Below are 24,384 nucleotides of genomic sequence, written 5' to 3'. Positions count from 1 at the left end.
CAAAAGCCAGCAGAACGAGAGGATGAGCTCACAGTGGGATAAACATGGAGGTTATGGCTGCTGAGACTGATTTGATTGTATATTAGCCTGAGGGACAAAAACATAACAAAATGAAATGACATTAAAGTAGAGATGAAAAAAACAAGCACTTGGAGACGATTCAGTCCATCTCAGACTGTTCTCAGTGCAGGGTGAGACAGGCAGTCAGTCCTCCTAAATGTGGAAACTAAATCACTGGGCAATATACAGTGGCTTACAGTTTATTCAACAGAGGTGTGTCCCGACCATTTACCGTGCACATAATTACACAATGGCTGACTAGATACTGTGGTCTATTATCACTAAGGGAGCATTTTATTTTATCCTTTTTTTTTGATTAACCAATCACAACTTCTGAAAAATGTGACATATCTATCAATGGGTTAAAATTGAACACACCTCCTTATTAAGATAAAAGTTTCAGTCCCTTCCTCGCTCAGATTTGATCATCTGAATCTTCCTAAATCACTCCTAAACTGGGACTCTCCGAGAGAACTCACAGTAATTTGTGAACACTGGTTCTGGTGTTTTGCATGCTGACTCTGTGTAGCACTGTCTTAACTTACTGGTTCAACCTGAATGTGTAATGATAGATTGAATTTCTTATGATGCAACCCCTGCTGTTTTCCAAAGACAGAAATTAAATATCTTATGTGTCCAAAATACAAAGGAGATTATGTCACTCAGGACGACACAACTCTGGAACAATAAATTTGATCAAAAAACATTATAGAAAAGAAAAAAGAAAATGTGAACTAAGGATTGACAGTGGAGTGAAATGGGTAAAAGGCCTTAGGCAAAGTCTTGGTGCATTTTACTGTGACATAGCTTAGCGCTAAAGACTAGTGAATAATCATAATATCATATACTATGTATTAAATCTGGTGATGGTGGCGTTTCTTTATTTAACAGGTTTTACATCAGTAAGTAATCATAAGTCTCCTATATGATGCATGGATGTGTTTGTGTACTTTTATGGTACTCTTAAGATTGTTTGATGATGTCATACAACAACATGTCAGCGTAGGTTCAGTCTGCATATATTTCTATTTACTTTAAACCACTACATTTTAAGGCTGTCATTTATTACAGCACCTCCATGTCTGTAATTTACGACTGTGGTAATAACTATTTAATTAGTTTGTTTTGTTAAACAGGGCAGCACATATTGTGGAGTTACCAAGCAACGTATTCCCCATGTAGGCAGAACATGAAGTGATATTTACAGTCGTAAAGTTATCTGATGGACGACAGCCTTTGGTCTGTCATGAACTCCATATTTAGTGGGTGTAATGAGGAAGAAATGCAAGCTGAATAGCTCATATAATCCATTCAGTCATTGTGCTGTGACCAGCTGGGTGACTTTCATGTGGCCAACAGAGGTCCAACACACACACACACACACACACACACACACACGTGAACACTGACAGGAAATACACTGTGTCAACATAAAAGTGGATGATCAACTGAAGGAAGCTGTTCGGATACTGCCAATAATGTGACACACCTACAATTACATGTAACTCAGGAACAAAAGTTAAGTTATCAAACCAATAGGATGAGAACAAACTCCACAGCTCATAGCAAACATTTTGTGTACTTAAAATAGGATCAAACTGAGAGTCTCATTCATGTCAGCAGTACAATGGTGCTTTGGACGAACTGCTAACGTGCTTACAGATGTGCTGTCGAATAGCTTAATAGAACTCAGTCCTAACAGGCTGATGGATAGGGTGCTTGTTTCCTGGCATTATGAGGTACTGGGAGGAGAATTATCTTTGTAGTTTAGTCAAATTAAGTAACTCATGCTACTTTTTACAGAGGAAGGATTTCAACATATTGGCACAGGAAAGTATACACTGAACATCTGTTGCTGTGAAAACAGACAAACATTAAAGCATGAAGCAGCAACTTTAATGTTTTAGGGTTAATGTCTGCGAGGAAGTTAAGATGGGGAACATAGACAGATGGTGAACATAGACACGCCACCATGACACACAGCTGAGACTGAGATATAAGATCATACATTTATGTTCTTGGCCTTTTCTGACGGTCACTGTTTTGGTTCATAAATTGGCTAATTGATTATGTGTCTGATTCCTTGTGTACTAGGGCTGCATGGCCCAATCTTGAGCACCTGGACTGGTAGCTCTAAAGGCATAAAAGCCAGACGCCAGGGTGGAGCTCGCTGTTTCATTCACTCCATGTTTGTTTGTGTTATGGTCATTGGTTTGGATTCGGGTTAGTTCTAATAAATCATTGTTAACAAGTTCATTTGTGTTCTTTCTTGTATTTGTCATGTCCCTGAAGCCAGGTTATGACCATGTTTGTTATATAATGATGTGCTTAATCAAGTAATTGCAATTCCATCCAGTCGAGAAAAGAACGTCTGAAGTTTCATGACGATACATCAAACATATATCTGTACATTTCAAAATAAAGTAATGTTTTTTTTAGATATAATGAACATGTTTTACAACATTTAAGTACCAATTTCTATGTTCATAAATTCTTTATATATTGAATTGTTTTTACAAAAAAACAAATACTCTGCTGGTGGTGGTACTGAAGAAAATGTTAAATGTCAAACGATGAACAAAGTCAGTAGGATTTGTCTTTTGGGGGAATTACTGTATTTCTCCATAAACTGTTTTTAGGATCTGTTCCATTTTCCTCCACAACCCATAAACTGCTGTTGACACATTGGTTCAAACTGCAACGGCAACTGTTTTTTAATACACATTATGGAAATTAACACTCACATTTCTGTGTTGCTTCAGTCTTAAACTCCCTTCATCTCTCCACCCATCAGGGTGTTGAAATGGTTGAGTTATATGTTGTTCTTCAGTGAGTCAGTGTTGTGCACACATGCAAATGTCATGTGAATAAACTGGAAATAATATGGAAGATGGCTTAACTCTGCTGTGCTTAGCTGCTGATTGAATAAACAAGAACAAACAAACCGATGACTCTTCAAAGTGAGCACAGCTTGCATGTGCAATACAGATGAAATTGGTTTCATACTGTTTTCACAGCACATCCATTTTCAGCCTAAGAGTGAGTGCAACTAAAGGCACCGTTCATCTTTTGAATTGTGTCTAAAATTTAATTTAAAAAAGTCTCTCCAAAATAAACATATGATAGGACTATATAGATGCCAGATAAGCCATCTTGTATTTGGGTTATGTTATAGACATAGAAACAAATCTCAACACAATGCAAATCTAAATGCCAATGACTTATAAACACAGGAGCTTTTTAAACCTGGGGGGGCCTCAAAGCACTTGTTATTGGATCCAACTTCAAACTTCAATTGAAAAATTCACTTGCCAAACATCAGCTCTCAGTGCACCTGTGCTACTTTCTAAATCCAGGCTCTTCCTCTCTGCTGCTGTAAATGTTGCCTTCTTTGTTTGGCTGATTTAGACTTTGGCGATATTAAGATTTGCCCAGCTTCTTGAACATGGAGAAAGAGAAAATCTAATTAGTTACCTGCCACACATTATATAAAGATTACATGTTTTTTTCCTCCAGGAACATCCACTCGTTCCCTTTCTTGTTATATTTTGTTGTTCTTAGGGAGGCTATTTTAATATCTGACCAGGGACTACAGATGGATAACATTAGTGTATTTAGAGAAATGTTGATTAATATGCAGTGTCCCTGTAGGATAAATAATATTAAGATTGATAATATTCCTAATGTCATATGTAGTAAAGCACTCTTTAAGTAAAAATTTAGCATAGGCCTATATATACAGTATATTGTAAGTACATGTGGCGTGTAAGTGTTTATCCATGTATATGTCTGTATTGCATTAATAATAATAAGTCAAATCCAAGAAGGTAAACTGTGGCTGTGATCATAGTTGTTCTTTGTCATTTTTCTATTGGTCTTTCTTTCTGCCAGTATTTTGTCTTCATGCTATCTTTAGTTTTACCATATTCAATGTCTTATACTTATTATTTACATTCTCTATGGTTATAATTGATCTTTGTATCATCCTATGTGAGATGAATTCATCCTTTAAACAGGCGCTGTATGAAGAAGTTGTCATTGTGTTTTCTCTTACATTTTGAGTATGTTTTCTAGTTAGATATACTATATTATATTTACTTTAATAACTTGTTTCTGTGTCTAATGTTAGGAGAGCCACTCGACAAGCCCCTCTGGGTTTAATTGGCTTCTTCTTTCAAAAGACATCCCTTTTTGTATTAACTAATCATACTGTCAAACTGTAAATAAATGTATTGTCTTCATTACGATAAAATGTTGACAGAAGAATTAACTATCCTGTATCATTAGTCTCTGTACAGTCAATATAAGATTAAAAAGGAGCTTCGGGTGTTTAAATTTAAGAGGTTTAAATTGTGCCTTAACATGGACCGCTGTGATTGGCTGATCCTGATCCAATCAGAAGCCGCCGTCCCGACCCTTCCGTACATTCACCCAGAGTGATTTAGCGCACACTGATAGCGGAACACGGTGAGTGTCTTTAACAGCTTTTCTGTTGTGTAAAATTAACCATTAAAAAGCTAATTACCCAGCTTTTGACTTCATTATTTCAACGACGAGTCCCTAAACAGGTAGTTACCTCTGATGAGACACTGAATTGACTTTTTAGCTTCAACTAGCGAAATTATTATTGTGAGCCAAAATTAGCTTAGCTTAAAAGCTAACAGAGGAGTAGGCTGAGTTTAAAGTCAGCTAATGACTAACTGACGGACTGTCGATACAAACACGGTTCATGGTTTATTTGTCCGAGTGTATCTCGTACCTTTTTAGAAATATTAAAGAAGTTTATCAGCGTATTAGATCCAATTTCCGTCTCAACGCTCAAGAGTGAGACATGGATAGTTCAGCTTGATGCTAACTAACTTATTAGCCCCGGCGTCAGTTAAACATGTATGTTAGCAGTGAGAGCATTTAAAATTAAGTTTAAAGACCTAAAATTGTGTTGGAATGTGGCACAACTTTGTTCTGTTTTGTCTCTCTGCCCAGCTAAGATTTTTTAATGCTTTATCTTTAGCATGCTAACACCCGCAGCAGCCAGGAGTCACGAAACGCTACTTAGCTTCATGCTAACATTTTTAGATTGTCAAGCTTATTAAGAAACTTTTTCGACCGCTCAAACTTGACGTGACATTCACATTTAAGTTTATATAGATTGGTTTATTGTATCAGACTGTGAATGGTTGATTTTAAACGGTGTCAAACAGGCTGTTGCGTTGAGGAAACTGGTAGCCACACCCTTCCTCTCTGAAGCAGCTGAGCTAAAAGTTGAAGAAGTCGGTTTCATTTTATAAACGTCAAACACAGACGTCTCACTATTTGTTCATCTTGTAAAGTGGCTAAAGTCTGAGACAGACTTTTAATAAGTTGATTGTAAGTCGTCTTTGGCACTGACACACCTGACAGGATATTTCATTAACTTAGGTTTTTAGTTTAAGCTCCCAAGTTATCCTCAACCTTCAGAGATCTACTAGATTTGTGAGACTTAAAACAAAAAAAGAAAACAACAAAAAAAAACCGTAGTATATCCTGCTGCCTGATCAGCAACAGGTGTTTGAAGCAACACGTACTTTAAAAGGGTCAGCACTTTGTTTCTGAGGCTCTTTAATGTTTACAGGTCTCTTTTAAACGGCACATATATTTTCTTTCCTGCACAGGTTATGTTCTTTATATAGGTATGAGTCTATTTATAATTGCACAGGTTTAATTTGTAGTTTGTTTACTCTTAGTCATATAGGGGGGCTTCTAAATCTTGTTTCAGGGTTATTATACACAGAAGGGAGGGGGAAAGCAGTTGTTTACTATTTATTGTAACTAATGTTTTGTCCTGCATGTCTCGTATACTGCTATTGTATCCCTTGAATTTCTCTCAGGATGCATAAAGTAGCTATCTGTCTGTCGTATACATTGATAGTTTAGTTTGTTATGTAACATGGTACAACTCCTGACTCCATAAAGTAAACGCACACAGAGAAGTCGTCCCTCAAAACAATCAACCTGATGTTTGATTTTCCATACAGCTAATTAATTCTTCATATCCTGTTTTTCCATGTTTTTCGTGTAAAATGTCTCTCAAAAGGCTTTTTTAAAAAATAAATAATTTACAGGCCTAACATTGAGTGTTCTGGTGAATTAATCCAGTATTATCTAGACCATTAATGTAGGATCATTTGAGTATAATTTTGTTTGGTTTGATTCAGGACAAACTTCCTGTATGAACATTTTGGTCAACCTTAGCTTTTCTGGCTCCCTGCAGACTCTCAGCCGCTGACATCGGAGTACCTGTGGATCTGCCGGCCCCCCTTCATCCTCCCCAGATGTAGAGGGAGTTATCTGCAGCAGCCGTGTACACAGTAGGTTCATTTGCTTTCACAGCATCGTTTATTTCCCCATACAAAGCTTTGTCAGTTTCTAAATGAAGTAGACTTTTACATTTAGGGTAAAATGTTGGCTGTTAGCATAATGGAGTCTCAATAAGGGGCGAACTCGCAAGCAAAATTCATGAGAACATTGAATGGAGGATGTCGGCAGATGCTTTGATACTTGAAAAGCTCGAGCTCAATGTCTTATCAAGGGAAAGCCCCCGACGTCTTATCTGATGGACCTGCTTTGGGCCGGGTTTTGCGACACCCACATAAACGCACATCTCAGACACAAAGCCTATACGCCGTATTTCATGCAATCAAATGCATCAGGCACATGTTTCCTCACACTTGCATGCATGCACCCCCTCGCCTCGGTAATCATTTCAGTGTTGTGGTCATGTATGCACCCTCTGATCTCCGTTTTCTGTTTGTATGGTGTACTCGAGTAGAGGAGGGTCATCACAATGGCTCTTTGTGGAGCGCCTCGTGTGCCCGTCTCACACTGTGGGTTTCTGTTGGTGCTTCATACGTCGTAGTTAGAATTGCAAATGCCAGCCGAGTGTGACAGAGTGGTTTTTGTATTGTTTGTTGCAACATTCGACAAATGTCCCACAGTATGATCACTAGTTTCAAAGAGGATCTTAAATGAGATTTTAATGTGCATCACCCCCTCTTTGACATTTGAACATCAAATGAGATCACATTTGCATTTCAGAATAGAATTAAAAGCGCAGCACTTTGAAAGCTCTTCACGACGTCTCTCTCTCTCTCTTCAGGCTTTCTTCTTCTTTTTTAACACGTGATCATCAGCTGCAGTTTCCTTTTTCGCTTTCAGGTTGATTAAGTTCTAAATAAATTAAATAAAAATAGTTGTGTATTATTGGCAAGAATAGGATAATACAAAACTACTCCTGGTGCAGCCTTTATGGGATGTACATTGTCCATACTGATATATTGGATTTTTTAACATAAAGTGCATGCCATTATATACTCACTATCTGACGTGAACATTCCACTTCATTAAATCAGATTTCCATTTACCACAGTCCCTGTAACATCCAGCATGAAAGCATGACTTGTTGTTCAGTCTGAGCAAGGACATTTGCATCTCAGTGAAGACATTTACGTCAACTATTCAAAGTGTTTTATTTCTGAGAATCTTTCGTATATCACTACACAGGTTGGACATTTTTAAGCCCTTAATTGAGAGGGATTACAAGACCATTCAGTACTATTAAAGTATTAAGCAAGTTAGGTAGGTCTATTTCAAAAGTAATCTAAAGTGTTACATTATACTACATGAAAATGACATTCTAAAATAAATGCATTTAAAAAAACACCCCCCCCAAAAATAAATGAACAACCGTCTGTGTTGGTTAACTGCTTGGTGCTTTTTAAAATGTGTCAACAATGAAGCCCTGTTTAATTCACTGGATGATCTGTGACTGATCATAGATGGTACCAATCGTTTCCTACGATGTGAAACATTTTCAAGTCTGTGAACTTCCCCCGGCTGCCGTCAGTTTCTAGGCCATCTACGCTGTCTAATCTGTGTCAGGCTGATGATAGGTCATTCTCTGTGGCCTTTCTCCTCATCAAGTTATTTAGGGCACTGCAACTATTAGCTCCGGACTGTTCTTTCAGTTTCAGGATGTATTGTGAGTCCACGTTACATCGGACTATTTTAATGAGCTGATTAATGTTACTGTGAGGTCGCTTTAATTATTCTGTGATCCAAGTTCTCCTAACGGGTGAAACACTGGTCTTAAATGTCTGGACATAAGGAGCTGGTCTTTGGTTCCTCTCTGCTCTTCTTTTATTTGTTGAAGTATTTTTTAAAGGCGACGCCCCTATTGTCATGACAGCTGAAATCCCTCGGTGGTGGGTGGGAAAGGGAGCTCATTATTTTGGCAGAGGAACAGCGTTTTAATCTTGTGATGTCACCAGTCATTTCTTATAGTTGTAGATACTGTACTGACAGGGTGTTCACACTTACATCAGCTCAGTTGACTTAGCCTCACTACTGCAGGCACAGTTCTTTTAGTGTCAAAGTCTGTCTTTGTAAATGGTAAGGACATGGAAGTTTAGCAGTGATCATTATTATTTTGAGTTCTGTAAACTTGGAGAGATTTGTGTTTGCTTAAGGACAGCATAATGAATTTAAAGCTTCTTTAGACTCAGCTCAAGCTGTAGCTTTTATTTGTTCTGTATGCTGAAAAAGAGACAAAGATCCTCTGTCTGTCTCTTCCTCTGTCCTTCCACAGACCTTTGTGCTGTCCAGTGAAGTTGCCCACCATGCGTGAGTACAAGCTAGTGGTGCTGGGATCAGGAGGCGTGGGAAAATCTGCACTGGTGAGTGACGGCTGCTGCCATGACTGGGACTGAGGGGCTTCAATAATTGTGTCTTTGTGTTTGTGAAAGTTTGTTTAGCATAGAATTAACAATAAATCAGGGCTTTCCACAGACAGATGGAGCAGTCAGGCAGTAAGGGGATAAGCAGCCAGATTGGGGGTGGGGGGCATGCACATTTTAAAACATCCATTCTATCATATACTTTTAGAATATCTTGTATTCATTATTTCCCTTACTCAATTCTTTTCAGTTAGGGAATTATTGCAAATGAGAATCAAGTAAGGGTGGGCTGGTAAAGCATTATAGGTGGGCTGAAGGTAGCCCATCATTTCCACATCAGCAGGGTTTATTTAAACACAGTGAGGCACAGGTAATCTCTGCATTCTGGAGAATCTTGACACAACATTTTGTGTTGCAAATTCAAATATGTAAGAGGACAAAACGCAGCGTTATTTATTAATAATTACCCCTATAAAAGAGAAGCAGCTACTTCACAAATGTTGTTGCATGATTTTAATCGTTATTTTTCACATGCTCTTTAAAACTGAGCAGTTTAATATAATAATAATAAAAAAAAACCTGAGAGAATTCTGTTTCCTGTTTTGACACTTTGAATAAAGAAAATTCGCAAACCTCCAATAACAGCCAAACCCAAAACACACAACATTTCACCACTTCAGGGAGAGGAATTAGACGTTTATGTTGCACAGAAGAATTTTAGATTATGTGAAGATGTCAGAGGACACATGGATCCTGTTATGATTTGGAGATAAAGTCTTTGAAGCAGAGCTGCGTAGTATTGTTGTTTATCATTTTCGTGACATAAGCCTCTGCAGTAAAACTCTCCATGAAAATCTGATTTGATCGCAATGTAAAAAAAACAAAAAACAATGCTTTTAATACGATACGATACACTTCATCATTCCCTTGTGGAAATGTTTTCTTGGACTCAAAGTGCTGCAAACATTCGGCTGCTTCCAAAAAAACAAAAACACATCCACACAAACAAAGAGGCACAAACCAATACAGAACAACACAGCGAATACTACACAGGATCTGCTGCATAAAAGGTGGAATAACAACGGTAAAGATATGTAAAAACAACTAAGGACACCATAACGCTGTAGAGCAGCCCACACAGCCTCACACAACCTGATTCTGTTTACATCGACGTGGGAACCAGAGAGGTTTTAAAGCGGTTCAGTTTGCATGGTCTGCCAGGAGGTAGAACCGCTCACACTCGGAGCGGAGGAGGAGAGACGGCTCAGACTGCATTTGAAGCAATGTGTTCATGTTAGCAGTCGCATGGAGACGTACTAACACACCGCTTAGATGAAGCTAAAGCTAGCTGTGAGCTTCTCTCACATTCATTGGTGTGGATATAGAAGGGGCGTGTTGAGAACACAGGTTTGATGTTGAACGATGATGACATACATCACATATTTTCATTCATATCGTGCACACCTGCTATGACATTGTTTTTGTTTTAGGTACATAAATGATGTGTTATAAGTGACTGTTCTCTTAAAAAGCTGAGAGCAGCCTGAAAATGTATTCTGTGAAGTTAAGATTGATTCTCAGTGCTACAAAAAACACATCATGGTGCAGAGCTTTCATCCTGTGGGCTAAATATTGGTGGGTGTGATGTTCTAAAAGACAATAGATGGAAGAGAGTGGGAGGACTTAAGAAGCCTGAGTCCTCTGAAGTCCAGCTTTAAGAATATGAATGATCCTTGTTCATAGATTAAAGGGGTTTCTAGTGAAATATAAAGGACGAGTATTTGAAGTGTGATGATGAATAATTGGTGATCACACAGCGTCTTAATGTTTTCCTTTGTCCCATTTGTTCTCTCCAGACAGTCCAATTTGTGCAAGGCATTTTTGTGGAGAAGTATGACCCCACAATAGAAGACTCGTACAGAAAGGTGAGCTCAAAAAAACACACACACCTCGTTCACCTCAAACAGTTCTCCGTCAATACGCACAAACTTGCATCATTAAAAAACAAACGACGACAATAAAAAGTTTCCTTTGTCCAACAGCAAGTGGAGGTGGACGGGCAGCAGTGTATGCTTGAAATCCTGGACACAGCTGGAACAGTAAGTCTGAGGGTTTTCAGATGGTGGGGTCTGGTTAAGATGAATGTCAACAGGCTGCTGATGTTTCCCCCCCCCCCCCCCCCCCTCCTCTGTTCTTGTTCCTGCAGGAACAGTTCACAGCGATGAGGGACCTGTACATGAAGAACGGCCAAGGCTTTGCTTTGGTGTACTCCATTACGGCACAGTCGACATTTAACGACTTACAGGACCTCCGGGAACAGATCCTGCGAGTAAAGGACACTGAGGACGTGAGTGTTATCAATTTATTATCTTCAACAGAAAGTTTAGAGCGGGACATTTGGATATATGGATATAAGGACACAGTTGTAGTTACTACAGCCTCTGAAGCACGAGGCATCTCCTCAGCTCTCCTGTGATAACCTTCAGGCTCATTGCTCCCTCTGTGTCTGCTCTGTGGGAGAGAGGGCAGAGTGAGGGAGGGGGGCAGGAACTTTGTGACAGGGTGGAAATGTCAGAGCTGCAGTTAGATGTTATCTGCCACTTTCAGTCTTCGTCTCTTCATCTCTTAATTTAGAGGGAGGATGTACGACATGCTGAGCGTGTGCTTCATTTATTCATAGCAGCGTCTTGGTCGCTCTGTTTGTATTTCAGGTCTCTCTTTGTTAAAAAATATTCTGCAGGTCAATATATAAGATCATACCAGAACCTTGTGATGAAGCCACGAGGGATTTCTTTATATAATCGCCTGTGTGAGACTGAATGAATGCTGTTAGATGTAAGATGTTGTTTTCACACTCTAATCTGTGACATTTGTGTTAATCGATCAGGTTCCCATGATCCTGGTGGGAAACAAATGTGACCTGGAGGATGAGCGTGTGGTTGGAAAGGAGCAGGGTCAGAACCTGGCTCGTCAGTGGAACAACTGTGCCTTTTTAGAGACTTCAGCTAAATCAAAGATCAATGTTAATGAGGTAAGAAGCGACTGATCCGTCCCTGCTTGCTTAAAGCTCTTGTGAGGAGTTTCAAGCTGGTTATGAAACATAATGAAACAAATACTGATGTCCCTTATGAACTGAAGGAGCCAGCCAGACCATCAGCGTAAATTCTGATTATTTCTAAATTATTGGTGATGCTTGAAACTGCTGCTGTGGGGTTGGTGTCACACTTTGGGCTGCAGAAAGCCTTTTTATATTTTCACAGCAAATGATTCAGTTCAGTATCACAATGCAACAATTAACATCCAAACATTAGATCGGGAGACTCCATTAATCAAAAAGGATTTTATTTCTCAAAGATATGAGGAATGACAACGTATGGAAATACACCACTAAAGCCTCTTCGTTTCAGGTGTGCAGTCTTTGTGATCATTGAATTGAAAGTTGTAAATGTTTCAAACACCTAAAATTCTGATAATCAGAAAACACTGACGTGAAAAACGTGACGTTCAGAGGGAGGAGCTGCTGTTTGAACAGTAAAAAATAAAGTTGGTACTTCATCTGTCCACCAGGTTTGAAGGACATCTGGCCCATGTTGTTTCTGTTAGATCCAGTGTTGATCAATGAATCAGCTCATTCTCGCTGTTCAGTTTTCTTTTCAATTTATGATTTTAAAAGGCCTTAAAACATTTCCTCTTCTTCATAAAACACTTTGTTTTCAAAAATGAATAAATCCTCTGTCCTAAGAGATCTTGTTAAAAATAGGTGTTTGAATTTGACATGCCACATTTTACATAACTTTCCACTGGAATAAATGCCACCAGGGTCTTTTCACTAAGATTGTATTTGTCGACTCTTTGCTCAAACGACACGTTGACACATCTGAACTTCCTCTGTTGCAGATTTTCTATGATCTGGTGAGACAGATCAACAGGAAAACGCCGATGGAAAAGAAGAAGACAAAAAAGAAGTCGGGTTGCACACTGCTCTAAAAACGCCCTCCCACGGTAGCTCCGGGCCAGGTGAGTGGGTGCTGAAACCAAATGTATTCCAGACATGAGTAGGGCTCCTGCTACGCACTGAGCTCTGCATTGTCACTGAGGGTTTAGAGCTTTATTGCAGCAATTATTCAAGTAACATGTTTTTGTGTTGCACTCCAGAGATGATTTCAGCAAATGGATGCCGAACGCCTCTGTGATATTCTTGAGGCATGATGAGTCACGTCTGCAGGTTTAGAAGTAAACCTTTAGGGAAGAAAAATGAATGAAGTCCTCTCGTTCCTTTGTGCTGCCATCCCTTACACAAGTGATATTCACACGTCGTCATGAAAGGAAGACATTATATAAAGCAAACTAATTAAACATAGACCTTCACCTGTTGTCATATAATAGTTTTATCAAAGTCTTTCAAATTGGAAGCTATTCATGTGTGTTGTGGCGCCTCCTGCTGTCTGATCTTTGTAATTGTAAATGAAAGAATTAGAAGGGCTTCATTGATCCCTGAGAGGGAAAGTTGGCTCACATCAGTTATATATATATATATATATATATATATATATATATATATATATATATATATATATACACATATATATATACACATATATATATATATACACATACACACACTCCGAGTCACAATCAAAAATCACTCATACTCATTCCATCTGCTCTCATTAACCTGGCTCCATGCTCCTGTTCCTTTTATGTTGCTTTAATCTCATGACAAAAACTGGAGAAGAGATGTTTGATTCTCACTGTCGGTCGATTTCTCTGCTCTTTACCCCCCCCCCCCAAAAAAAAGAGGTTTATGGCATTTTTTGCCTTGATGTGGATGGGACAGTGAAGAGCGATGTGAATTGTTGGGAGGAGAGAGTAGTGAATGACATGTGGCAAATGTCAAGGGTCAGACTGGAACACAGGCTGACAGCAGTGTCTGTACATGCAGCACACACTCTGCACGGCTCAACCAGCACTCGTCTGGTCGATCTTCGAAGGCTGCTGTAATCACTTTTACTCCGGTTTTTGAACATGGTGGTTTCTAGAGCTGCAGCTGTCTTTGTGTGTGTTGTCCCCATCAAGTTAGAAATGGTAACCTTACTTGAGACCAACCTGGCCAGTGGCTCCCATGTCATTTAAATGTGTCACCTGTGCTCTAATATGAAGCTCCTGTTGCTCAAACAGCTCATGTTCAACACACTCTGATGGTGTTGCAAGAGGCTTTTATTTCCTTCTACATCTCTATTTGTGAAGGCGATGATTCAGCAAAGCCTTGACTGAATATTTATTCCATCTGGGTTGTTTGTATTATTTGATCTCAGAGAACGTCAAGATCATGAATCAATGAATGCACTCTTTCCCTGAGCTATGTTCCTTCTGTATCTCTTTATTCTAGTTGATGTATTTATTTTTGCCGTTGCCAGAAGGGTCTTACTGATGAGCACGTTTTGCAGAGGAACAGATGAGGGAGATTGTATCTAGCAGGATATCCTTTCTTTAAGAAGCGGGAGCTATTTCCGTTTAAAATTGGTCTCAACTGAATCTGTTTAACTTTATATTTTATTTATTTATAGGTTAATTTCTTCTTTAAAAACATCCAAATGCATCAGTCTGTGGGAAATACTTATGGATGCAAAATCCAACTTGACTGGTCGGCAGAAGCAAACAACCACATGGCAGTAAATCTAGTTTGATATGTACTGACATTGTTTTTTGTCCTGCTTGCAGAAACGTGTAATGATTGAACAGTTTCCCAGTGGATCGTGCCAGCATTCCAAGTCCTCTCCAACGTTTTGAAAAAAGGCTGACAGAGATACTGTACCACTCGCAAAACGGCAGGAGACGGCACATACTCAAGATACTCGTCTCTCCTTTTTTTCTGTCAGCCTGGTGACAACTGTTTATTTTTTTTTGGTTTCTTCTTTTCTCTCTTCTCCATGGTGTCTTTCTTTTGGGAATATCAGTGTGAAAGAAGAGACCATGGGCTTATTAAATCCATATATGGGAACTAAAATGTTTTATTCAAAGTAACATCGATATTTGGCATATTTGTGACAATACGTTTTGCAAAAGAAACCATGTGAAATGTTGGCCTTCTCGTACATTTCTGCACTAACCGTGTCAACAAAGATGCGTCATTGTCCATAAGTTACTCGCTCCTACTTACCAGGATGTGTATTGATGAGATAACATCTTTCCTAAGTGACTTTGTTTTTTATCGACAGCTGCAAGCCTTCCATATTTCCCATAATATATTCTACTTCCATTTTTGCATAATAAAGCTAAGGAAATTAGTATTTTATAGACTGATGGGGGAAATGGTTCTGATTTGTCTTGAGGCTGAAATATATTGTACTAAACCAACTCTAATATTGCTGTCAGATGATTTTCCAGCTTTTATGAATGATTAAATTTTAGTACATTTTCATTATGTTTGTCTCGTTTCCCTTCATTGCACATTTTTATATGGGGGTGTTTTGTATGAATTTCAAGACTTGTTCATGTTTTTCTAGATATTTGAAGTTTATATTTTATCACAGTGTTAACAGAACTGCTTTCACTGTCATTCATGTGATTTTTCTCCACAGCAGGCTGAATGTGGTAACGTATTGTTTAGGAGTCTGAGCAGCCCGAGGATCAATACCTTCAGGAGAGCATCGACAGGCTTTAAGTGTAACTGTAGTGTTTCCTGTCGGCAGAAATGAAAAGCTGGAGTCACCAGAGCTTTAGAGGAGGAGTTTTGATGGTTTGAGCCAAGACAGGAAGGAGCACAGAAAGAGGAAGCTGAAGGTAGAATAAAAAGCTGTTATGAGATGAGAAGCAGAAGAGACTCAGCTGCTCCACCTGATGGGGAGAACACCTGACTAATACATGTTTGAACTTATATTGACCAAAGCAGCAATAGGCATGATCTAAAAAGACTTCATTACTGAACTAAGGGACAATTTCTAGATTCATGAACCTAGTTATATATATGTTGTTGCATATATCACACAAAGTAATATAGAATCATATCAATAAAAACAGACTGGGCAGAATTTCTAAGGACAAGGATTGAAGAAAGAAATGGGCCAGATACAGTTCTCTTTAATTAGTGTTATAATGTGAAATAGCAGGAGTACTTCTGATAGAGACTGATTTTGCTTAGAAAGTGGTTCAAATGCCTGTATTTCTTTAGTACTTTTTAAAGGTTGCTGTACTTCTACCTCGGTAAAGCTCTTTCATTGCCGGTCTACAGCACGATGTTTCCTGGTTGGAAATACCAAATGGACGGCGTCTCAGCTGGTGCTACCTGTGCAGAAAATGACCGATATTAACCCCAGCTGTAATCAAACACCTGAAGAAGTCCTTAATGTGGAGGAATCCTCAAACCTGCCGCTTTTATTGTCGATGTTAAAATTCTATTTTTTCCGCTGATCGATGAGCGGCGGTGACACCCATCTCTACCACCTACCTCGGCCCTCCTCCCCGCCTCCTTTCCCTCCCTCTCTCCTGCACGCATGCATACAGCCCGACAGGCTACGCGACCCCCCTCCCCCCTTCCATCATTTTCCCATCTCTTACTCACTCTCTTCCCTACAACAAACATGGCCGCGAAATCTGATGGTGCTCCCGTCTCTCTGCGAAACGAAATCCCACCCGAATGTCCTCCTAGGTCAGACCCACGGCCTCCGCTGCGCGACCCCCCGGAGCAGCGCTACTCTCTGCCGGACTGCTGCTGGACGTTGTGCGCCCTTTTGGTTTTCTTCTCGGACGGGGCCTCAGACCTGTGGCTGGCGGCGGACTACTACCTTAGGAGGGACTACTGGTACTTTGCACTGACTCTGGTCTTTGTGATAGTCCCGTCTGTGGTCGTGCAGGTGTTGAGCTTTCGATGGTTCGCTTACGATTTCACGCAGACCGTGGAGAGCGGCACAGCTGCGGCGGCTGTGGTGGCCGCGTCAGGAGCGGAGGAGAGCGACTTCAGCACCAAGGACAGCGGCGAGCGGGGCGCTGGCCGCAACGCCGCGGCCGGGGTGCTGCCTGGGCCGGGCACGGGGGGAGGAGCCCGAGGCTGCTGCAGGGTCTTCATCTGGCTCCTCCAGGCTATTATTCACATTTTTCAGCTGGCACAAGTCTGGAGGTAAGTCTGGACACTCGTAGCGATATAACTGTGGAGTGGGAAAACTACACGATATGCCTCTACCTTTGTGTGTTTGTGTATCTGTGCACATGCATAACATAAGCCCGGCATCCCTTCCAGTATCTAAACGATTGCGAGGCGTAATCTTTAAGGCAAAGCTGTGCACAGAGTATCAGAATGTCTTTTTGTATTGTTTGACGTCTCTGCCCAGCCTTGAAACCGGTAGAAGTAGACTCCACCCATTCCCCCCTCCCCTCCCCCCTTACTATAGCCCCCTGACGCGCTTTTAGGTCAATCACCCCCCGGAAAAATCATCAACACCAATCTCCGTGTGTGTGTGTGTGTGTGTGTGTGTGTGTGTGTGTGTGTGTGTGTGTGTGTGTTTTTATGTGTGTTTTTATGTGTGTTTGGTGGTGGGGGGGAAAACACAGAGGAAATCCCTCTGTTTTGGGCTTTAGGCAAGAAGCATTCTGACAACGGAAGAAGACGAATACATGTCATGAGAGTTGCTTCCTGATGTGTGTGCACCACCTCCCTATCGCTGTGCAGTGTATTTTCAGTTCTTGGCTTGGGGCTTCCTCTCTTCATGTTCGTAAAAATCCATATTCTCAAATCTCCCAGCAGCTTCTGGGACTGCGCGTCTGTTTCTCTCTCAGCTGAGGCCCAAACATGTTTAATTAGCCGGCGCGTGCTCTCTGAGAGAGAAAAAACAAAGCAGTGTACACTCGGGCATTACTTTCACATGGTTGCTAGTAGGTCTGTAGGTCAGCTGCTCACTCAGTGATGGTGAGGCAGTGGTGCTCAAGCCTCCATTGCTCTGATGGGTTTTGACAGGGTTGAACTGCTGCCAGTCAGGGGGAGTCATTCAGCTGAACTGAGGTGGGAGGAGGGTCAGACAAAATACTCAAAGACATTTTATAGACACACTGGGATGTAACAGAAAGATGAATCATGTGTAGTGATGAAATCAGATGCAAATCAATTGTTTGATTTATCAGTAGGCTCCTGTCTATCTCTGTGGTCTCGCTCTCTTCCTGCCTCTTTAGACGGCCCTATGGGTAATATATATTGATTTCTTATTTCCTCCCGGAGTCTTCTTCGTGTGTGTATGTGTATGTGAGAGTGTGTCCAGGAGCATATTAAAATGTTTGTGGTGGCAAAGAATTACCGGTAATGCCATTAAAGCTGTTGTGTGTGTGCATGTGTGTGTGTGTGTGTGTGTGTGTGTGTGTGCTCAGTTTGTCGTTGGGCTGCTCTCTGACCAGGTGTGTCTGCACATTAAGAAGATTACTGCTGTGTGTTTTACCCTCAGCTGTTAACTCAGGAATGATCCGTCACTGATACACTGACAGTCAGGTTGAAACGGGATCAATTCAGGCCGGCTACTAGAATTAAATGTCAGCAAAGGACAAGGGATGTGGTGTTGTGTTACAGATACAGACACACCATGAAACTGTGTGTGTGTGTGTGTGTGTGTGTGTGTGTGTGTGTGTGTGTGTGTGTGTGTGTGTGTGTGTGTGCCTGTGTGTGTATGTGCCTGAGTGTGTATGTGTGAATCTTTGACCCTCATTACTGCTCAGATACATGCTCTATTTTCTCACTGTGTTACTTCCCAAGGCACACTTTGTATAGCAGGAACCAGAACAAGAAAAAAGGGTTACACAAACTCCCTCATGGTTCACTGGGCTTGTTGACATAGGGCTCCTCCGACCCTCCTCCCTGAGGCTATTACTGAGACATTTATAGCTTCAGTCGTCTATGGCACTCTTTTTCAAAAGCGTAGGTGTTGTGTAATGATGAAGGTAAAGGTTTTTATCAGACCTTTTCAATTGCTTTTTGTTGAAATGGACTTATTAAAGTGAGGCACCAAGGGGTCAGATATATAAATGTCCTATGTCAGACCTGTAAAGTTAATAAAGATGAGTTGCTTTTTAATAAACACAATGCTGCAGCCAACTTGTTTCTCTCAGTTTGACTCTCATGAATCCCCTCTGCTAAACCAGACGAGGATCTTTTTAAAGTATTCAGTTCAGTGCTTATTAGAAGAATAGCATTGTTGATGAGTCAAATGGGCAACTAATGAAAATAGAAATCTATTGAGAAACAATTTGCTGCAAAATCAACTTCTGTTTTCACTGCTTGTTGCCTTTGTTTGGCCAGGAGTCGAACCTGCAGCCAATGCGTGCAAAGTCAGCACCCTCGTACTGTATGTTTGAATGCAACAATGTGACATGATTACATTTGCACAGTGAACTTGTTTGTGTACAGCATAATGTATGTTAGTTATACAAGGACCTTATAAGACTTGTACAGACAGAGGTGGGACTATGTGTTAGCAAAGCTCAGGAATTCAAAGGGATTTAAAGTGAGCTCTTTCTCTCCCCCTCCGTAACCTTCAATCCTGAAAGCCTGAAATCTAGATTGAGGGATTTTATTGGGATTTCTTTTCTTTCTGCCTCCGCTCATATATCCCTATTTCTCACTGATTTCATGTGAAAAGTGATTGCAGACAAGCTCCACATTCACCCCCTCCGACGCCAGCACTAAAATTAAAACCACAGAGCTGCTTAGTTCGGTTTCAGTTTAATCTAAATCCTGGAGGAGACGAAACCAGCTCTTTGGCAGGAACTACTGACAGCTCACAGAGTTTGGAATAATGAGTTATGACTTCTGAGAGTTGGTGTTTGATGTCCAAAAGTTTTTGAAGCTTAAGACGTAAAATCTGTCCAATCGCTCCTCTTTTTTTTTTTTGTGCAAAACTTAAGCCAATGATAAATCTGTCTGCCTCTTTTTATTTCTGTCTTTTCCACCTGCACATATGATACATTTAATTCACTTTATACTTACTGGTAATGCTGCTACCTCACTCAATTTAACGGTAACAAATATGCTAATGTACTGCAGCCTTCACCTGTTTACTTCCCAGGATACACCTGATTTACATTTCAGTGTTTTCGTTCAAAGGTTGTGTGTGACAAACAGCTTTGTACAAACGTCACACTGCGCAGATTCTCTGGCCTGATTGGTCTCCTATGTAAGAAAAGGAAACATCCCAAAGGATGACACATCAGCGTGATCTGAGTTTGAGACCAAATTAAAGCTGTGATGCTTGTTTTAAATAATTTAGTAATTGTAAAAGTAACAACTCTATGATTTGTACCCTCAATACATTTGTACATGCACTGTGATAAGGAGCCCATGTTCTGAGAACACACCCTAACTGGTGTGCACTTGACAATAAACTACTTGATTTCTGACCTACAGGTATGTCCATGCCCTCTACCTCGGCGTGCAGAGCCGATGGCATAGAGATGCCGAGCGCCGTCACTACTACTGGCGCATGATGTTCGAGAGCGCTGATATCAGCATGCTGCGTCTCCTGGAGTCCTTCCTTAAAAGCGCCCCTCAGTTGGTGCTGCAGCTCAGCATCATGATCCAGGCCAGACAGGTGCTGCCCCTTCAGGGTGAGTGCCCAAAAATGACCAAACACCACATCTGTCAATCACACTTTTGTAGCCCATGCTGCTGTTCTGAGTCACTTGTCAGAGCAGGGAAGTGTGTGTTTTTGCTGTGGGAAGACAGTTCCCCCACAGCCTTTTCAAGCCTGTCTAACTTCTCCTGCATTATTCTCTCTCCTCTCCTTCCCTCTGTCCGCCAGGCCTTTCAGCTTCTGCCTCGCTGATCTCCCTTGCCTGGATGATCGCCTCCTATCAGAAAGTCCTCAGGGACTCCCGAGATGATAAGCTACCGATGACCTACAAGGCCGTCATAGTTCAGATTCTGTGGCACCTCTTTACCATCGGGGCTCGCACTCTGGCCTTTGCCCTGTTCGCCTCAGTGTTTCAGCTTTACTTTGGCATCTTCATCGTAGCTCACTGGTGCATCATGACGTTTTGGATCATTCAGGGCGAAACAGACTTCTGTATGTCCAAATGGGAGGAGATCATCTATAACATGATGGTGGGCATTGTATACGTGTTCTGCTGGTTCAGTGTGAAGGAGGGCCGCACTCGCTGCAGGATGCTCATCTACATTTTGACTGTTTTCGTTGAGAACGTGGCGCTCACCGCAGCCTGGTACATGTACCGCGGCCCTCGTACCTCAGACTTCTACGCTGTCATCATGGTGTGTGTTGTGGCCAGCAGCTACGCTCTGGGTACCTTCTTCATGTTTGTTTATTACTGTCTGCTGCACCCTGATGGCCCAGTCTCAGGGTGGGCTTCCATTGTGGAGAAGGAGGTGCCTTTGGAGGCTTTAGTGTCCCCAGCTTCCAGCCTCCCACCTGATGTAGTTAGCAGCCCCCCCAGGACTCTTCAGAGAACTAAAGGGTTTGACAGGGAGCAAGGGCCAGGGGTGGAAGGAGATGTGTTTCAGGTACGACCCCCAAGGGGAGCTCAGGCCCCAGTGACCAACCTCACACCCAGGACTGAGGGGCCTGTCATTCGGATAGATCTGCCAAGGAAAAAGTACCCCGCCTGGGACGCTCACTTCATCGACCGCCGGCTGCGCAAAACCATCCTCGTGCTAGAAAGCGCCGCCCCGGTCACGCCAAGGATTCAGTACCGCTGTCTGGGCACACCCAAAGAAGTAATGGAGTACGAGACCACCGTGTGAAGTGCTGACAATGCTGTGACTCAGCTCGCTGCCATCTTGACACCTTGCCTGAAATAAAACGGGCAGGTGGGTGACTCCCACCAAGTAGCCTGTTTCAGCTCCACGCCCACTTGATTGCTCTCTGTACTCTGAGGCTGTGGAGACAACCAGGCGAAGGAAATGGAGGTGTAGTGTCTTTGTTTTTCACAAAAGGCAAAGTGCTTGGATGTTGTCTTATGTTGGTGCATATTTCAGTTTCTGTATCATTTCTCAGGTCAGGTTTTGGTACAGGAGGAGGTTGGTGTTAGCTGTATAGCTCGCTGCTGAGTGAATTTAGAGAGAAGCACAGAAAGGCAGACAAGTTGTGCTGCACAGTTATCAATCAGAGGAACAAAGTCCTCCTCAGTGACGGTGCTTCAGCACATCCTCTTAAGCGGGTGGGTAACAGACACAAGCCTTCAACATGCATGATTATTTATGGCAGCTAGAGCCAACACATCATTTTATTTAAAGAGTAAGGGACATTTAAAGACCTCACAGTGTCATTTTACGACATCTACAATAAATACAGTACAGGTACTGAGTGTCATCATTTTCCATATCTATTCAGTCATGTTGAAGAAGTCTCTGAGAATGCTGCTTTAGGTCTAAATGGTGGTTCAAAAGCAACATTTGAGTTGAATGTAAAAACAGTTGAAAAATGTGATCACTTGTGACAAGGCTTCAAGCATTTTCACCCTGTTAGTGGGATTTCCAACATTCCTGTGGTGTTTTTTGAGGTTAGCTAGAACAAAACAAAAGAGATTTGTGTGTGTTTACAAGCAGTCTGTTGTATTTGGGACATACAACCACATTTGAAATAAAGTACATCTTCTGCAGAATGTGTATGTAATGGACAAACCTGCTACATTATGATTTGCATTTACAGGATGATCTCTACAGATAGGACTCAACAGTTGTATTTTCATAATGCACCCATTTTTCACATTAAAAGAAACAGGACAGACCTGCATTTCCATGTGAATTTATTTATACAGTTAAGAGGAATTAACCGAGGACAGCACCGACTGTAATTGTACTGTGTCCATACGATGTTGTAAGAAAAATGTAAAAAAATAAAAAAAAGAAGAAAGATTAGCTGCAGACTTCAGACTGTAAACAGAAAGCGTTGATATTATTGATAGTGAAGGCATGTGTTTCATTACGTAACACTTTATTTTACAGGTTTGTTGCTTTCTTATACATTTTTTAAAACCTGCATTGAAGGAAACAGATAAAGTCCCCATTTAGTTTGAATAAATATAATTCATTGATTTCCTTAGATTAAAAAAGAGCTGTTAATATAAACCCAGGAAAAAAATCATTATATACATACATGTGGACACATTCCAAATGTGTGCACAAAGTTACAACAACTTAGCATTAATTAAAATAGATTATTAGGTGGTTTACTAATTGCGCAGCGTCCTGTATTTAAAATTTATTTGTGTCAAAGAAGGATTATTTTGTAGAATAAAACGACCAGTAAAATTCAGTGTTACCATTCTTTCTGCTGTCAGGGTTGCTTTTCTATAGAAAACTCACAAAAGGGAAATTTCTTAACAGTGTGTATGACTGTTTGTGTTTCTGTGTGTGTGTGTGTGTGTGTGTTTGTGTGAACTCACACACTAGCATGTGTTTGGGTGTATGTTGGGGAGGAGGGCGAGTTCTGCCATGTGCATTTAAGTTATTTTAGAAATTGTAACACTGAGATCTGACAGTTTTGTTGTAAACACTGTCCAGTCTGCTTGTTGTTGTTTTTTTCCCCAGGTGACACTGGAATAAATAAAGAGCCCAAATAGCACTGTTACAACACAAAGCCAGAGAGGCTTCAACTATGGTGCTAACTGTTTAAATCCACCATGTAACAACCACACAGTGTACCATCAAATGGGCTTGTGGTGGCAGGAGATGGACGAGGCTGTACCTCAAACATAAAGCTAGAATCAAAAAGCCTTAAACTGGTCATACCAGACTGTTGCTGTTCCAAGGAAGAAAAAAAGGATTAAAAAGAAGGTGAAGAAAATGTCATTAAGTTGTTGTTGCTAAAATAAAGAGCAATGTGTTTACCTGACCTTTGCTGTTGGTGCATTTTTACAGACAACAAGCTAGCAACTGATTACCAGCTAGCTAACAGCTCACAGTACTAATACTGACATGCTAATGTTAAACAGGTGGACTGTTTTTTTTATCCTCATAGTTTAGCATGTTGATGTGCTAATAATTGCTGGTTTCCACCAAACACAAACTGTGGACTATGTGAATGTCCCAGTCTTCACTATTCATAAACAGGGGAAATGACTTCCTCTACTAAACATCACGCTGTAGAAATCCATCCAATAGTTGTTAAGACACATTTCACTAATTACTGTCAATGTGAATCTCATTCTGATGTATGGGAACAAATTTCAGGAATAATGTAATCATTTGACTCTTCATCTTGGATCCATGAACTCTGGACACAAGTCAATTGATATTCTCTTTATTGTGAAGAAACTAACAGACTAAAGATGTGATGAGAGATAAATAGATAGTTGGACAGGCTGACACACAGACAGACAGAGGCTGATTATTTTGATTGGATTAAGTCTAACTCCTATCTCTATGTTGCAGTGGATCAGAAGATTAGCAGCACAGAGGGTGCCATTATTACAGCTGTATGTCCACAGAGGTCAACAACCTCTCAATGAGCTGCATACACACTCTTTGGCATGCTGCTATCATTGTAATTCTAATAAACAGAGAGTGATAAAAGATTCAGAATTTCCGCCAGCCTATTCTACTCTCACTTCACTCAGAAGATGGAAAAGCTTTCACACTTCCATCTCAGAGAAAATACAGTCACTCAAAATTCATTGCAAGTCA

The 24,384-nt window shown here is 40.8% G+C and overlaps 2 protein-coding genes across 4 annotated transcripts; both read left to right on the top strand.

Annotated features, from left to right (window-relative positions):
• Positions 1-4,438: 4,438 nt before the first annotated feature.
• On the top strand, positions 4,439-15,195 carry rap1aa (RAP1A, member of RAS oncogene family a). Of its 2 annotated transcripts, none has more exons than XM_079358702.1 (9): positions 4,439-4,527; positions 6,311-6,407; positions 8,684-8,771; positions 10,628-10,696; positions 10,814-10,870; positions 10,978-11,118; positions 11,659-11,802; positions 12,669-12,788; positions 14,493-15,195. In XM_079358702.1, exons 3-8 carry the CDS (start codon positions 8,715-8,717, stop codon positions 12,756-12,758), a joined length of 558 nt encoding a protein of 185 aa, XP_079214828.1. In that variant the 5' UTR covers positions 4,439-4,527; positions 6,311-6,407; positions 8,684-8,714; the 3' UTR covers positions 12,759-12,788; positions 14,493-15,195. The 2 variants fall into 2 exon arrangements, with proteins under 2 accessions (XP_079214828.1, XP_079214829.1); XM_079358703.1 differs by lacking the exon at positions 4,439-4,527 and adding an exon at positions 4,534-4,628.
• A 1,117-nt stretch (positions 15,196-16,312) lies between these two features.
• LOC306834491 (XK-related protein 7-like) lies at positions 16,313-22,639 on the top strand. Of its 2 annotated transcripts, none has more exons than XM_079360413.1 (3): positions 16,313-16,887; positions 20,152-20,351; positions 20,546-22,639. In XM_079360413.1, the coding sequence occupies exons 1-3, from the start codon at positions 16,352-16,354 to the stop codon at positions 21,499-21,501; spliced, it is 1,692 nt and encodes a 563-aa protein (XP_079216539.1). In that variant the 5' UTR covers positions 16,313-16,351; the 3' UTR covers positions 21,502-22,639. The 2 variants fall into 2 exon arrangements, with proteins under 2 accessions (XP_079216539.1, XP_079216540.1); XM_079360414.1 differs by lacking the exon at positions 16,313-16,887 and adding an exon at positions 17,316-17,766.
• Positions 22,640-24,384: the final 1,745 nt, after the last annotated feature.

The sequence above is a fragment of the Symphodus melops genome, assembly GCF_947650265.1.
Source record: "Symphodus melops genome assembly, chromosome: 13".
In the NCBI taxonomy this organism is placed as follows: domain Eukaryota; kingdom Metazoa; phylum Chordata; class Actinopteri; order Labriformes; family Labridae; genus Symphodus; species Symphodus melops.
The sequence above is the reverse complement of the archived record's forward strand: the minus strand, read 5'-3'. Positions and strand labels throughout refer to the sequence as shown.

Bases quoted from the DNA above. Each gene is read 5' to 3' on its own strand.
- rap1aa (XM_079358702.1), top strand. From the start codon at position 8,715: ATGCGTGAGTACAAGCTAGTGGTGCTGGGATCAGGAGGCGTGGGAAAA. The intron at 8,772-10,627 runs GTGAGTGACGGC...TGTTCTCTCCAG, and splicing joins GCGTGGGAAAATCTGCACTG to ACAGTCCAATTTGTGCAAGG. The intron at 10,871-10,977 runs GTAAGTCTGAGG...TTGTTCCTGCAG, and splicing joins TCCTGGACACAGCTGGAACA to GAACAGTTCACAGCGATGAG.
- LOC306834491 (XM_079360413.1), top strand. From the start codon at position 16,352: ATGGCCGCGAAATCTGATGGTGCTCCCGTCTCTCTGCGAAACGAAATC. The intron at 16,888-20,151 runs GTAAGTCTGGAC...TCTGACCTACAG, and splicing joins CAGCTGGCACAAGTCTGGAG to GTATGTCCATGCCCTCTACC. The intron at 20,352-20,545 runs GTGAGTGCCCAA...TCTGTCCGCCAG, and splicing joins ACAGGTGCTGCCCCTTCAGG to GCCTTTCAGCTTCTGCCTCG.